This window comes from Hydra vulgaris, chromosome 06 (genome assembly GCF_038396675.1).
Source record: "Hydra vulgaris chromosome 06, alternate assembly HydraT2T_AEP".
NCBI lineage: Eukaryota > Metazoa > Cnidaria > Hydrozoa > Anthoathecata > Hydridae > Hydra > Hydra vulgaris.
The window spans coordinates 27,903,436-27,920,000 of record NC_088925.1 but is presented as its reverse complement, the minus strand read 5'-3'; the positions used below and the strand labels follow the sequence as shown (position 1 = coordinate 27,920,000).

Sequence of the window (16,565 nt, the reverse complement as noted above, 5' to 3'; positions counted from 1 at the left end):
ATATAAAGTAATAACTTACTATTAATAATTGTTTAATAAAGAAACAATTGTTATTCAATTTATCAAAGAGTTTAGTATAATTTCTTTTATTTGAGTACTTCTGATTTATTTCAACAAGATTCTAATAAACAAACGTTTGTTGATTTATTTAATAAATAAAAAAGTCAATCTTTTTTTAACCATTTCGCGCTTTGCGCAGTTGGCCTGAGTTTTTTTTTTACAAATTACATACAATTCTCTGCAATACGACGAACAAAAGAAACAATTAAATCATTCAGTTACTATGACAATGTTAGAACGTTGTTTTTAGCAGTATCTTTAAAAATGTTAAAAACAATTCCGCAATGTGCTAGACCCCTGAATTAGCGGTCTATAATGATCAGTATCCAAACAAAATACATTTTAAATGAATTATATTTTTATTTTTTATTTTACTAACCAAAATCAAATTTTAAATATGTCAAACTATATGAAAGCATTTTTTTATGATTAAACTCAAGGTAAAAATAAATTACGAGGAGGAAGCGGAACTGCTTTACTAAAAATAAAAAAATAAAAAACTGCTTTTTTATTTTTTTATTTTAATAAGTATTTAAAACAGAAATAAGTAAATTTAAGTTTAGGTATAACAAATTTGTAAGAATGACATCTAAAGCAAAAAAAAATTAAAGATAGTAAACCAATATCTAAGAACTTAAAAATTTTTCTTTCGTGGGGGAAAGAATCAGTTATTGGATACACGGAAGAAAATGGCTTTGTTGTCAAAATATGGTGTTAAATTTGTGCTAGGAACAAAACTAAAATTTTAACTGATGCTTTAATTAAAGGAGTATCGAATAATTCTTTGACAGCGTTTACGGAGGGAACTTGTGTGGTAGCAGATATGCGTGCTAAACTTTCTGGATTGTCCAAACGGTTGCATGACTACTGACTATTATGAATGGTTTGTAGTTATTTGGAAATCTTAGAAAAGTTATCACCATTATCATTGGTTTTTGAAAAACAAATGTTAATGGTGAATGAGTTAAAACCAGCGGTGGATATAATAATAATATTGATAATATTATTGATTTATATTTACTCAAGTTTATAATCAATGAAAAAGATATATCAACCAATCTTGTTTCTTCGTATTTCAAAGAAGGTAACGAATTGAAAAAATCAAACCCAGAGTTTGTTGAGATTGAACTCAACAATATGGCTAATCTTAACTTTGAATGTATTCATTCTGCCATTAAAGTAAGAAAATTAGCAATTGAAATCATTCTGCCATTGATAAACGATAGATTTAGTTCGCTGTTAAATCCCATATTCGAATCAATGGATTGGTTAGATCCGCAAGTATGGACAGCAGACAGCATGTATGGTGATGCCAGCATATCTTTATTACTAAACAAATTTTTTTACTCTCTAGAAAAATTAGGAATGGATTTTAAAATGGTTCTTTCGGAATGGAGGGCTGCAAAACTAGTAATAAATGCGCAGTACACCATTGCACTCACACCATTGCAAATATGGCTTTATATCTTTATCTTAAAATTAAGCTTCCATACCACCCATAAAATTAAGTTTCCAAACTTGAGTCTTTTAGTTGAACTTCTGATGTGTATTGCTGGTTCTAATTCAGCTGTCGAATGCGTTTTCTGTATTTTGACTGTGATTTTGACTGATAGGCGTTTAAAGATGAACCACTCAACAATGGAAGACTCAATAATCATAGCAGGAAATGACACAAATTTCACTCAACAAGAATGCAATGATATTCTAAGTTGCGCTGTGGATATTTTTTTAGATAGGCAAAGAGTTTTTTGCCTTGATTCAGCTAATGCTAGCATTGCCACTGATTATAGTAGCAAAGATTATATAAGCAATTTATTATATAATTTTTATCCCACATAATTTTATACTTATGTACATTACTAAAGAGTCCTGAAGGACAAAACAATATTGTCTACTGTTATATATATATATATATATATATATATATATATATATATATATATATATATATATATATATATATATATATATATATACATATATATTATGCATACATAACATATATAGCATTATATATATGATATCTTTGATTATCTTATTCTTGTTATACGATTGTATAAATAAGTTGAATTTAATAAAAAGGCAGCGTATAAGCTAATATATGTATATATTATATGCTGTATATATAAAACTTTTTAATAATATAGATCAAAATATGTTATTAAAAAGCTTATACGCTGCCATTATTGAATCTTTTAAATATCTGTGTGTGTGGCTCCAACAATAAGTCAACGTACTAAAATAAAACAAATTTATATTAGCGAATCTTTTTAAAGCATTCGCCAATATAAAATCATTTAATTAGTAAAGATTAAAGTTATAAAGTTAATTTTTTTGTGTGTATTTTTAAAACTTATAGTTATGCGGACAAACATGGAAACATACTTGAATGTTTTCAAAGCATCTATGAAGATGTCATAGTAGCTGAATGATTTAATTGTTTCTTTTATTTGTCGTACTACAGAGAATTGTATGTAATTTGTAAAAACAAAACTCAGGCCAACTACGCTAAGCGCGAAATGGTTAAAAAAAGATTGACTTTTTATTAATTAAATAAATCAACAAACGTTTGTTTATTAGAATCTTGTTGAAATAAATCAGAAGTACTCAAATAAAAGAAATTATACAAAACTCTTTGATAAATTGAATAACAATTGTTTCTTTATTAAACAACTATTAATAGTATGTTTTTACTTTATATAAAGAGTGTCGCTTAATTATAAAAGACGAAGTTTATTAATTATTCTAAACTTATTTTATAACAATTTAATCAGACAGCTTTTAATTTTTGTAATTGTCTCTCATCGGTCCAGTTAAACTTTTTTGCGCTTGATTATTTTTTTTAATGTTCTCAAAACATCTATGAAGCCTTGGGCAAGATGTGGCAACTAAATATTGTATGCTAAAAATTAATTTACAGGAAGTCGCAAATGTCTTAACTACTGTAAATTTTCACACGTTTGTGGAATTTGTTGACATTATCATAAAAAGAATTCTTTATAAATGATTACTTATGCTTTTATTTATATATATATATATATATATATATATATATATATATATATATATATATATATATATATATATATATACATATATATACATATATATACATATATATATATATATATATATATATATATATACATATATATATATATATATGTATATATTTATGTATATATATATATATATGTATATATTTATGTATATATATATATATATATATATATATATATATATATATATATATATATATATATATATATATATATATATATATATATATATATATATATATATATATATACAGTATTGGACAAAACATTTGCAACCAACATTGAACAATATATATTATGTATATATTTATGTATATACATATATGTATATATTTATGTATATATATATATGTATATATATATATATATATATATATATATATATATATATATATATATATATATATATATATATATATATATATACATATATATACACATTAGGGCTGTTCATGTGAACACAGGAAAAAAAAATTTTTCTCGGATTTGAATGCATAGTTGTTTATTTTGTGCCATTTGACATAGTAATTGACTGTGGAAAAAATCTTTCTAATCAGATAATGTTTAGGGGGTGCTCAATGACCATAAAGTTTTACGAAAAACGTCAAAAACGTGTAAATAGTTCCAAAGTTCCAAAAATTTCTAGAACCTGGTTAGTTAGATTTTTTCCACTAAAATATTGTCTGATTGCGTGCTATATAGATTAATTAAAGTGCAGCAGATTAACTGTCATCAGGGCACCAGACTAAAAAATGTCTGCTAGTGTTTAAAACAACTGTGTTTATATCATTTTGTTAAAATTTGTATTCATAATTTTAATACTATTATTTAACTCAATTTAGAATTTGTTCAAACAGAATAAAAAGGTTTACAAGTATAAATATTATTTTTATTTAGAATTTCAGTTTGACAACAAATGTATTAATATTTTGATAGTACCTAACCTTAGTAACCTATTACAGAAAACTAGCATGGTAGTCTGGTAGTGTATTGTTTGTTATTAAGTGCAGATAATAATAATTTCTAATTTGAAAATATTTATTTAATTTCTTTAGTAATAATTATTGTAATATATTGCTGCAGCTGCATAAACCAACAACTGAATGATAAGTTTGTATAATATATTGAGTTTTGATTATTGAGTTTTGATTTTCTCATAATATTTCAGTTATCATTGAAATGGCAGCATCATCTCGTGTTGCTATCTCTACACGACTTCAAACCAAAATCTTTTTAATTGGACAACCAGAGCCAAATCTTCCAGATAAAGTTCTTCCCTTAACATCTGATGTTTTAAAAACATTTTTTTATCATCTTAATTCAACCAAAAAGTCAGTGCCTGAAAGTCTTAAAACAACTGTTGATGAACTGATTATTATTTGGAATAAAGCCCGTATTCCGACAGCATTTCATCCGAATGTAGTCTTAAAGTTGAAAACTTTAGTCCAGGAATTTAAATTAATAAAAAAAAAAAAATCCAGATTGTCAGATTCTCAGAAATCGAGAGAGAAATCATTTACAGACACCATTGGCCTACTTTTTGACATTGCCCACAAGGATGCTGAAACCATGATCAGAATTGAAGAAGATAAAGAATTTTTATTGGATCAGAGATGTCAGAGAAAAATGGTGATGTTTGGAGAGGACAAAGAACTTTCAAAATTAGAAGAAAGAAATGAAGCAAGGAAACAAGCAGAGAGAGAGAACGAAAGCTAAAAGAAGAGCAAAGACAATCTGGTGCGAGTGCAATAGTTCCTGTTATTGAACCTTTACATGACAAAAGTTATAGTGATGACAACGATAACGATGCTGTTGATAATGACAAAATGGTTGATAGAGATTTTGAGATAGAAATCCCTGTTTATTACAGACAACAAGTCAGTAAAGCAAGTTCTTCAGGGTCAGCTGAATCAAGTTTAGCAAGTACTCCAAAACGACAATGTATCTTAGATACAATTCTTGACTCGCCTGATGTTTCATCAACATTAGACAGAATTAATCTATCTGACACAAAATTTACTATACTAGCAGCAGCAATTGCAAGGGCTGGTGGACAGAACCTCGATGATGGATCATTGTCACGTTCTACAGTCCGTAGAAAACGAACCTATCATTGATCAAATATTGAAGCCACTGTTCGAACTGAATTCTGCGATTTGGACAAATCACCATTAATCGTCCACTGGGATGGCAAACTGATGATAGATCGTACAAATTCTGCAGCCCCTAAAGCAAATGTTGACCGGCTATCTGTAGGTGTGACAGGTCACAATGTTGACAAAATACTTGGAATAGCAAAACTATCAGCTGGAACTGGAGAAGCCCAAGCAAAAGCAGTTATTCATCTGCTTAATTTCTGGGACATAATTGGTGATGTTATTGGAATGAGTTTTGATACTACAGCCTCTAACACTGGCTCCAAAAATGGTGCATGTGTAGTTCTAGAGAAACATATAGGTAGAAATTTGTTATATTTCGCTTGCAGACACCATGTTCATGAGATCATAGTAGCAGGAGTGTTTGGATCACTATTTGGACCATCATCTGGTCCCAACATACCTCTTTTCCAGAGATTTCAGCAATATTGGCCCAAAGTTAATCAAGGAAATTTTAAACCTCTGGATGACATTCGAATGAAAATACCCCTGGTGCAAGAACTACAAAATGAAGTGATTGCATTCCTCAAAGAAAACCTGCATGTTAAAATGCCAAGGGATGACTACAAAGAAATCATGGATCTCTGTCTGTTAATACTTGGAAAACTGCCTGATCAAGAAGAGAAAAATTATCATTTCAAGATCCCTGGTGCTTATCACATGGCTCGCTGGATGGCCAAGGTTATTTATTGTTTTAAGATTTATTTATTTCGTGAAGAGTTCAAGTTGACCACAAAAGAGGAAAAAAATCTCTGTGAATTTTGCTTATTTGCTAGTCTGGTTTATGTAAAATCTTGGATATCATGCACAAATGCCAGCGATGCTCCAGTTAATGACTTGTTTCTGTTTCAGCAACTTAAGCAGTTTGCAGTTGTGAATAAAACGATTTCCGAAGCAGCAGTCAAGAACTTTCAAAACCATTTGTGGTACCTTTCACCAGAATTGGTCCCACTAGCTTTGTTTTCAAACAAACTTCAAACGGAAGAGAAGCGAAAAATAATTTCCAACATGAAATTTCACGGTGAGAACTGGTCTGAAAGGTTGATCAAATTAAAGAACATTGAAAGTCTAGAGAAGAAATCTCTGGACATGCTGGTGACATCAGTTTCAGCAAGTGCGTTGCGGTCAATGAAGGTTGATATTGATTTTCTGTTCAACAACGATCCAGCTACCTGGAATGATTCCCCAGAATACCAAGAAGGAAAAAATTTAGTATATTCATTGAAAGTAGTAAATGATGCTGCCGAACGATCTGTGGCTTTAATGTCGATGTTTAATGAATCGATTACAAGGAATGAATCTGAAATGCAGAGGTTAATTCAGGTGGTTGAGGATCACAGAAAGCGAGTGCCAGATGCCAGAAAGTGTACTCTGAAGAGTTATAGTCCTCGCTAGCATTAACATTGCACGAACTATAACATTACGATAATTAAATGTTAATTGCTCATATGTTTTTTTGTTTATAATTCGTATTTTAATCAATGACAAAGAGTCAAAAATCCTAGTGTTTTATTTTGGAAAAATTCTGATATAACAAAAACCGCAGAACTTTAGTCGTATTGCAGTATTTTATTTCATTAACTTCTCTGCTAATAAACCAGTCTAAAGTGGATGAGGATTGTAATTTGTATTCAGAATTTAATATTTAGAGATAATTAAAACTGATCAAATCTGAAAAATCTAATTAACCGGGTTTTAGAAATTTGTGGAACTTTGTTACTTTTTCCATTTTTTCACATTTTTCGTAAAACTTTATGGTCATTGAGCACCCCCTAAACATTATCTGATTGGAAAGATTTTTTGCACAGTTAATTACTATGTCAAATGGCACAAAATAAACAACTATGCAATCAAATCTGAAAAAAAAAATTTTTTTGGACAGCCCTAATATACATATATATATATGTATATATTTATGTATATATATATATATGTATATATTGATGTATATATATATATATGTATATATTTATGTATATATATATATATGTATATATTGATGTATATATATATATATATATATGTATATATTTATGTATATATATATATATATGTATATATTTATGTATATATATATATATATATATATATATATATATATATATATATATATATATATATATATATATATATATACAGTATTGGACAAAACATTTGCAACCAACATTGAACAATATATATTATGTATATATTTATGTATATATATATATGTATATATTTATGTATATATATATATGTGTATATATATATATATATATATATATATATATATATATATATATATATATATATATATATATATATATATATATATATATATATATATATATACACAGTATTGGACAAAACATTTGCAACCAACATTGAACAATGCTAAAAAGTGTTCCTAATTTTACATGTCTTAAAAACAAAACGAACTATACTACCACAGCAAGCAGTTCAGGAGTCTGGAGTCATAGCATGCCATGACATGAGCAATCAGCTGACAGGTGACAAATACAAGAAGTGAAATACAACAAGTGTTTCATTACATCAATACAGTCCACATCCAACCAAGACATTGTGTTCCACAGAGCATTATTGTATCATCACAAGGTAAATGTAACACGGTAAGCCTTGAGAAGCGTGATTATTTATTTTTATTATTTTTATGACTTCATGTGCAAAAATGGCTCCCGACAGTATTGGCTTGGAACTAAAAAAGAGAATTGATGGCGATTACGTAAGTGGAATGTCACAAAAAAGTATTTGTGATAAATATCGCGTGAAAAAATGGACCGTATCAAGACTATGTCCCAAATATCATTCTACAGGGAAGTTGGCAGCCGATAACAAAGGTGGAAGATCGCGTTCCACCACTTCTAGAGAGGATTCTATGATCGTCGAATCCGTCAAGAAGGATCCCTGGATATCATCAGTCGAGATACAAAAGCAATTAGAGCTGCCTGTATCGGACCGAACAATCAGACGACATGCTGTTGAAGCCGGGTTGTTTTCTCGACGCCCTTCAAAGAAACCATTGATTTCACTTAAAAACCAGAAGAAAAGACTCCTGTTTGCTACATTTCATATTGACTGGAATGTGCAGAAATGGCAAACTGTCCTGTTCAGTGATGAATTGAAGTTCAACATCATTGGGAGTGATGGCATTTGCCGTGTACGTCGACCGGCCGGAAAACGCCTCGATTTATGTTACTGCCATAAGACCGTGAAGCATAGTGGAGGCAATGTAATGGTCTGGGGGTGTTTTTCTGCTAACGGTCTAGGTCTAAAACATTGAAACGATTGAATAATGGACCGTTTCATGTATAAAAATATCCTGAAAGATGTTATGTTACCTCATGCTGAATGGAATATGCCAATAAAATGGGTTTTTCAGCAAGACAACAACCCGAAACACACTGCAAAAGTAGTCAAGCAGTGGTTTCAAGACAACCACCTATCGGTGATGGATTGGCCGCCTCAATCTCCGGATCTCAACCCCATCGAGAACCTGTGGGAGATCGTCAACAGCAGAATTAATCGTGAAGGTGTTTGTAATAAGTATCAACTGTTACAGTATCACTTATCAAGGCTGCGGCTGTTAAGTTTATCGTAATTTTTTTATTTTGGGTACTTTGAGAATTTTTTGGAATTTGGTAGAAAAACTTCTGGGATTTACTATGAAGTAACTTGGCCATGAAGATATACTAAGCTCCTTAACAGTGTTCTCTTCTCTTTAATTTGGGGACTTAAAGCATCATAAAATTGTTTTCCAATTTTAGATAGTTGTTCTTTTATTTTTGTCAACATGAACTCTAAAGCAATGTCAGCGGAAATTAAAGTTGCATCTCATTGACAAAGTGCAACCACAGTTGCTTTAACGATACTACTACTAAAAAGTACTACTAAATCAGATATTACTCTACATCTCTTTTCGTTCAACTTAATTGAATCATTAATGTTGTAATTCAATTCTAAATCTAGAAGCGCCATTTTTAACACAATAAGATTTTTAATTTTAACTTCACAAATCGGTCTAGCATAAGCAACAAGCTGGTCCATCAGGGCTTGCAATCCATGATTAAATGGATAACCTTTTCAAACTCAATTTTTACATACTTTCATAAATACATTTCTATTTTGTTTGGGGGCCTTTTAAATATTTTTACAATTTTTCTGACTTTTGTTATAATGGCTATAATATTTGATGCCTAATTTTAACTTTAGATGTTTCATTAATTAACAACGAATCATTTGAATCTTGAATATAATATTTCTCTTTAGAAAACAATTTCTACTTTGAATAATGATAACTAAAGTTTATTTAATAAACCTTATGCATTTTGATAACTTTATTAATTAGACATTAAGCAAACTTTTGTAAATCATGCAAACATTTGTCATTAAATTAAATTAGAATGAACTAGAAAATTCAAAATAAAATTAAGGTATAACTATTTAAAATATCAAATTTTCTATTAAAAATTTAATCAAAAACGTTTGGCTTTTGTTGATGGGAAGATCAAAAACCTACTAATAAAAATTTTAGATCTTCCCATCAGGAAGCACTAAAATTTTATTTATTTTTAATAATATATTAGTTTTAATATTATACTATATACATTTTTTTATGTTTCATCGTACATATTTTGCAGTTGAGCAATAATGTTTTTAGATAGTATATACAATAAAATTCAAAATGAGAGAGAGTAAGAAAAAAGAAAATAAACAGCTACAAAATCAAATAGCTACTATATCAAAGGCTATATTTACATTTCATGATGTACAAATTACTTAATTACAAATTAAGCCTGACCTTTTTGTTCTTTTACTTTTTTTATGACGATCCCAAAATTCTGGGAAATTTTCGACAATCTTGTACAAATTTTTTATCTCGAAATGCAGGGATTTTAGGATAAATAATTTGTACGGAATCTTGGGATTTTGGGATTCTAGGATTGCCATCCCTAGCTGTGGCCATCAATGAATTTATAATAAGAACAAAATTGGTCATTTTGAGATAAGTATGCAGTTTTTTTTATAGTTTGTTAGATCTTTCAATTGGTCAAAATATGATTGCTGTAGTTTATTTATTCATGTATAATTATATCGTAATTATATATTCTATATTAGATTTATGACAACTAATCAAATTTTCAAACTCTTCTTCTGCAAAAAGTCATATTTGCACTTATCATGAATTGACCTATGGCCACAGGTATATATATATATATATATATATATATATATATATATATATATATATATATATATATATATATATATATATATATATATATATATATATATATATATATATATATATATATATATATATATATGTAAATTATGTTAGTGTATTTTACAAATAGAGTGCTTAATGTTCTTAAAGAACAGAGCAATAATAAATTAGTAAAAAACACTTATCTAACTTTTTTCTTCTACTTAAAGTTAAAGAGTACTCTTCCTGATGATCCAGGAATGGTGAAACTTCAAGTAGAAGAAAAAAGTTAGATAAGTGTTTTTTACTAATTTATATGTATATATATATATATATATATATATATATATATATATATATATATATATATATATATATATATATATATATATATATATATATATATATATATATATATTATATTATATATCAATCCTTGCAATTAGAAAAAATATTGGCAATAATTTGCCGACCTCAATCTTTTAGAGGTCGGCATCAGGTTAGCAAAAAAAAATTGAAACAAAGATCTTACAATAAAACATAAAAACAAAGTCAGCAATTTTTTGCCGACCTTAATTACAACGGCAGTGTGAATATATATATATATATATATATATATATATATATATATATATATATATATATATATATATATATATATATATATATATATATGCATATATATATGTATATATATATATATATATATATATATATATATATATATATGTATATATATATATATATATATATATATATATATATATATATATATATATATATACACACACATTATTTAAAAAATAATTTTACCTGAGGGTCATCATCAAACAGCATATCTTTTAAAATATTGATAAGACCCATATCTAAAGAGAAATTATTGATTACTCATTAACAGGTTTATAAACTTATTATTTATTAATATTTAACTGAAAATTATTTATAAACAGATGTAATAAAATATTATGTAATTAAGATAACAATTTACTTATTTCTAAAAATATACTCAATTGCCAATAACTCAAACAAAAACAAAAAAACATAATGAAGAAAATAAATACAGGGTGTTCGGGATAAATTTGACATATTTATAATTGATTATATTTTTTTGTAGATTAGAGGTATTAATACACACTACAGGTCATTTAAAAGTTTGAACCCTTCTTCATTCATATACAAGATGTCAGAAAGAAAGGATGGATGACTGGAACCCACCTGAATCATGGAAGAGAATAACTTGCATCATGATGATTCGTGCCGGCCATCAAAATAAGGATATTATGACTGCTGCCCAATGCTCCCTGAACACAGTAAAAACAATCAGGTATGAACTAGAGACTTGCAATGGTGACTACGAGGATGTAGTAAGAAGAAAGATCCCTAGCAGACGATCTGATTGCATTCGTACAGCAGAATTCCTCGCAAATCTGAAGGAACAGGTGTTGAAGAACCCTGGCATTGGAATTCGGGCTTTGTCACGTGAAATGAATGTTGCATCCTCTACTATGAAGCTTGCACTCAATGAAGACCTTCGCTACTACTCATACAAGCGCCACAAAGGTCAGCTACTCACAGAAAAGGCCCGTGAAAAACGTTTGATAAACGCGAAGAAACTTCTAAACAAAGTAAAACATCCTGTAGAACCACAAACAATCTGGTTTTTTTCCGATGAGAAAAACTTTTGCCAGGATCAAAAACACAACACGCAGAATAACAGATGGCTTGCATGCAGTACAAAAGACATTCCTCGTGTAATGCAGACTAAATTTCCCCAAACTGTGATGGTTTTCGGATGTGTATCCTCTGAAGGCGATGTGATGGCTCCGCATTTTTTCCAAGAGGGCCTCAGGTTGACTTCAGATGGCTACGTGGAGTTGCTGAACACTGTAGTCAAGCCCTGGATAACAAGGGTAGCCAATTGTAGGCCGTATGTATGGCAGCAGGATTCGGCCCCTTGCCATACCTCTGTGAAAAGTCAAAAATGGTTGTCTGAAAATTTCTACGACTTCACCAGTCCAAATGTTTGGCCTCCAAACTCCCCAGACTTTAACCCCATGGATTATTTTGCATGGGGCGCAGTTGAAAAAGACACCAATCGCACTTCCAGTAATACAAAACCCCAGTTAGTGGATAAAATTAAAACAGTTTTTGAGGCCCTTCCCAGGGAGACTGTAGCATTAGCTTGTTCGAAATTCCGAAGCAGGATTGAAGCAGTGATCGATGCTAATGGTGGTTATTTTGAGTGAATTTTGTTCATAGTATTGTAATTTACTATGCCTGTAATTTTTTTGTCAACTCATTAAATTTAATAGATACAAAGAAGATTTTCCTTTTTCTTTCGAAACTGTCAAATTTATCCCGAACACCCTGTACATAAATATATACATAATGAAAAAAAACATAAAAAAGAACTTCTAACAGAAGTTTTTTTTCTCAAATGATCTAAGCAGTATTCAAAAACGATAATCAAAGAAACTTATTGAGCTAAGAACAAATTAACAACATTTAACTATATTTGTATTTTCTATTTACAACAAGCAAATATATTCTTTTGTTTTAAATACATATCTAAAATCTCAAAAGAGAAAAATTAAGATGTATGATGAATATAATATTCACTTAAACTGTTCTGAAAACTTTAACTACAAGAGTTATACTATGTCTCAAAATTCTTATAATGATTAATTCTTATAATGATAAAGCCATATCTAAATTTTAAATAAAATTGGTTACAATTTGATGTTAATCTCAGTGTTTACCTAAAACTCTATAAATTCTTATATTAATAATTACCTAAAATTCTATATAAAAACTATTAATTTGTTGCTTCATAAATTTTTCAAAAAATGTACTCACATTTTTCTGTTAAGCTTTATAAAGAAATAATAAAAAAATGTTATAAATAAAAAGATTTCCTAAAAAAAATTTTTGTTTTGATTCGAATCCATAATAATGTATTGACTAAATATACTATTATGGATTTAAATAAAAATATGAAATTTAATAAAAAAACTCAACATTTATACACTTTAAAAAGATTTAAAAAGAACTTTTTGGTTTTCTGTCAAGCCTAATGAAGAGAATGTAACAGTAGCAGGCAGATAAAACATTGCTTAGTTTGAAAAATGGTGTTCATTATGGTGTTATAAAATAGAGTCAAGCAAAAAAAAATGGAATACCATCAGAACATTTTTCCTAAAAATCTTGGTTCTGGTCAAGCTTTAGGTTTTGTGATTTTTGATCATCTCTAGAAATGTGTTTACATTTCTAAAATATCCAGATAAAAGAAATGTAATTGATTCAGTTTGATGTTCTTGAAATGTACTATATATTTATTTCCAATCAAATCAGCTTATAAATTCTAAACTTAAGTGCATAGACTCATCATATAATAATAATCTATCAATAATAATATCAATCGTATAATCTATGAAAAATCAGATGGTTATGACATTCAGAATCCATTCAACCATTTCGGATTAGCATGAAATCAATTATTGGATGCTTTTTTGAAATAACATATATCAAGAAAAAAGACAAATGATAAGGCAGAGATAATAGTTAAAAAGATTGTCAATCCAGACTTCATTATTATGTTAATGATCATTAAAAGCATCATTGCAGTTAAACTGTGTGTTAGATTGATTTATTTACAAAATAAAGAAACTTTGTAATAACTATTAACTTAATTTCTTTAATGCTTTGTGGTTATGATAAGACATTTACTAAGTTAAAAAATTTTGATAATCTATGTCAGGTAGTAGTATTGTTTGATTTAATGGTATTAAAAAAAGAAAGTTGGCAAAAAAATATAATATAACAATGACACATTTATAACAAACAACAATTTATCTTTGCTTTGTATATAGATTTTTATATTCATAAAGAATATTTGTTTTTTAAAAAAAATTGACATTGCCTTAAAAATGTTAAACTTTAATTTTATATATTGGTTAAACAACAATGTGCACAAAATTTGACCATTGTACCAATCATTAACTACTATCAAGCATTTCATCAAGTATCATACACCACCATCGATCATTTCATCAAGTACCATGCACCACCATTGATCATTTATCAAGTATCATACACCACCATTAAGCATTTTATTAAGTATCATGCACCACTATTGAACATTTCATAAGTATCATACACCACCATCAATTATTTCATCAAGTATCATTACCAACATTGAACATTTTATCAAGTATCATACACCATTATCAGTTTTAAACTAAAAATTATAAAACTTCAAGATACTGTAAAGCTTAATGATTGTTTTATTTGATCTTCTCTAGAAAAAACATTGTTTTAATTTTTTTATTAAAACAAGTCAAATATATAAACATATATTTTTCATTTGATGTGATTTTTATTATAATTACCATTAATTGATATATTTACTATTACTATTATTACTATTTTTTTTTAGAGTTATTTTTTTTTTATCTCATTTATTTATATTTCATTTTAATTTCTTTTGTTTTTATACTAGTCTTTGTTTATGTTTGTTTTTTAACTGTTTTTTGTTTTTAGATTAGTTTCTTTGTTAATATTTGTTTTAACTGCTTGATTGATTTATTTACAAAATAATTAGTAAATAAATTAGTTTCTTAGTTTATATTTGTTTTTTGACTTTTTTTTGTTGTTTTTTATTGTTTTTAGGTGTATCTTTATTGACTAATTTTTTTGATGTTAACTTATTGACTTTTTTACTATGAGACAAAACTTATTTTCACTATGAGAAGCAACTGAACTCATTTTTACTATGAGAAGCAACTAAACTTATTTTCACTATGAAAAGGAACAAAGCTTATTTCCACTATGAGAAGCAACTAAATTTATTTTCATTATGAGAAGCAACAAAACTTATTTTCACAATGAGAAGCAACAAAACTTATTTTCATTATAAAAAGCAGCTAAATTTATTTATGCAAATTTAAAATTGATTTAATTCAGTTTTATATATTTGGTTAAAGGGACAAAAAAGGCTCTTTAACTGCAGTGAATGACAACTTTATTAGTAAAAGGAAAACTCTGATATAAATCCCTTAATTTAATTGTGAGGATAGGAAAAGCTTGTAATAGTGATAGTTTTGTAATTAAAATACTAAGTCTCGATGTGAAAAACTGATTAGGGGATCTGAATGTAAAAAACCGCTTTAACTCTCCCGATTTGTCATATTTAAAAAAAAATGGAAACCCTTCTAAACCATACAAGTGTGGAACCATGGATGGTAAACATAAAATAAAATAAATGGAGAAAAAAAAGCAACAGCAAAAACAAAACTTAGTAAACTCTTGATTAACTTAAAATTTTTTTCAATTTTAGTTTTTAATTTAAATATTAACCTTTAAAAACATTTTCATCAAGTTGAAATAATTTAGCACATGCCATAACAGCATTTCTTCTTACATAACTACTAGAATCTTTTAATCCAGACAAAAGAGGTTGCTTTATGTACTCAACCAAATTGCTTATTCTAAACAACAATTTTCTTTAAAAATAACAAAAAAATTATAATAATACTTCAAATGTTTATAAACCTTTCAATTGAAAACTAATGTTGAATAAATGTTTCATTCAAAAACATTTACCTCATATTTGCCATGCATCTTAGAGCTAACCCCCTGACCATGGGATTAACATCATCAATTGCATCTTTAACTAAAGTGTTTACAGTAAGTAAAGCCAAATCTGAATTAGATTCTGCACAAGTACATATATACAAATAAACAAGTTTCTTTTGGACCAAATTTGTAGTAGCACATGCCTTAATAAAAACTAACTTAAACATTTTGACCAATTAAATCAACTTTAAATATCAACAACAAATTTATAAAACTATTTATCTTATTAAATTTAAATGTTCAAAATTTAAATTTAAACAAATAAAATTAAAAAAAAACTCTATTTACTGAATTAAATAAAAATCATCAATCAAAACCTCTCTTATTATATCAGGGAGTAGGGAGGTGACATCAACAGATTGAGTCATACAAACAACAATTTGCTTTAATGCATTTATAGTGCCATTAGAATCTTTTTTAAGGCAAGCATTAATCAACTGCAACCTAAACCAC

The 16,565-nt window shown here is 27.8% G+C and overlaps 1 protein-coding gene across 2 annotated transcripts in view; it reads right to left on the bottom strand.

Moving 5' to 3' along the window:
• Window positions 1-16,565, bottom strand: part of LOC101238562 (AP-4 complex subunit beta-1) — a 79,111-nt gene that overhangs the window by 60,933 nt on the left and 1,613 nt on the right. For both annotated transcript variants that reach the window (XM_065799777.1, XM_065799776.1), the window contains exons 2-5: window positions 16,430-16,556; window positions 16,080-16,255; window positions 15,834-15,964; window positions 11,292-11,344 (exon numbers count right to left, since the gene is read on the bottom strand). In XM_065799777.1, coding sequence (XP_065655849.1) covers window positions 11,292-11,344; window positions 15,834-15,964; window positions 16,080-16,255; window positions 16,430-16,480 — 411 coding nt within the window. In that variant the 5' untranslated portion in view covers window positions 16,481-16,556. The remainder of the gene's footprint in view (window positions 1-11,291; window positions 11,345-15,833; window positions 15,965-16,079; window positions 16,256-16,429; window positions 16,557-16,565) is intronic.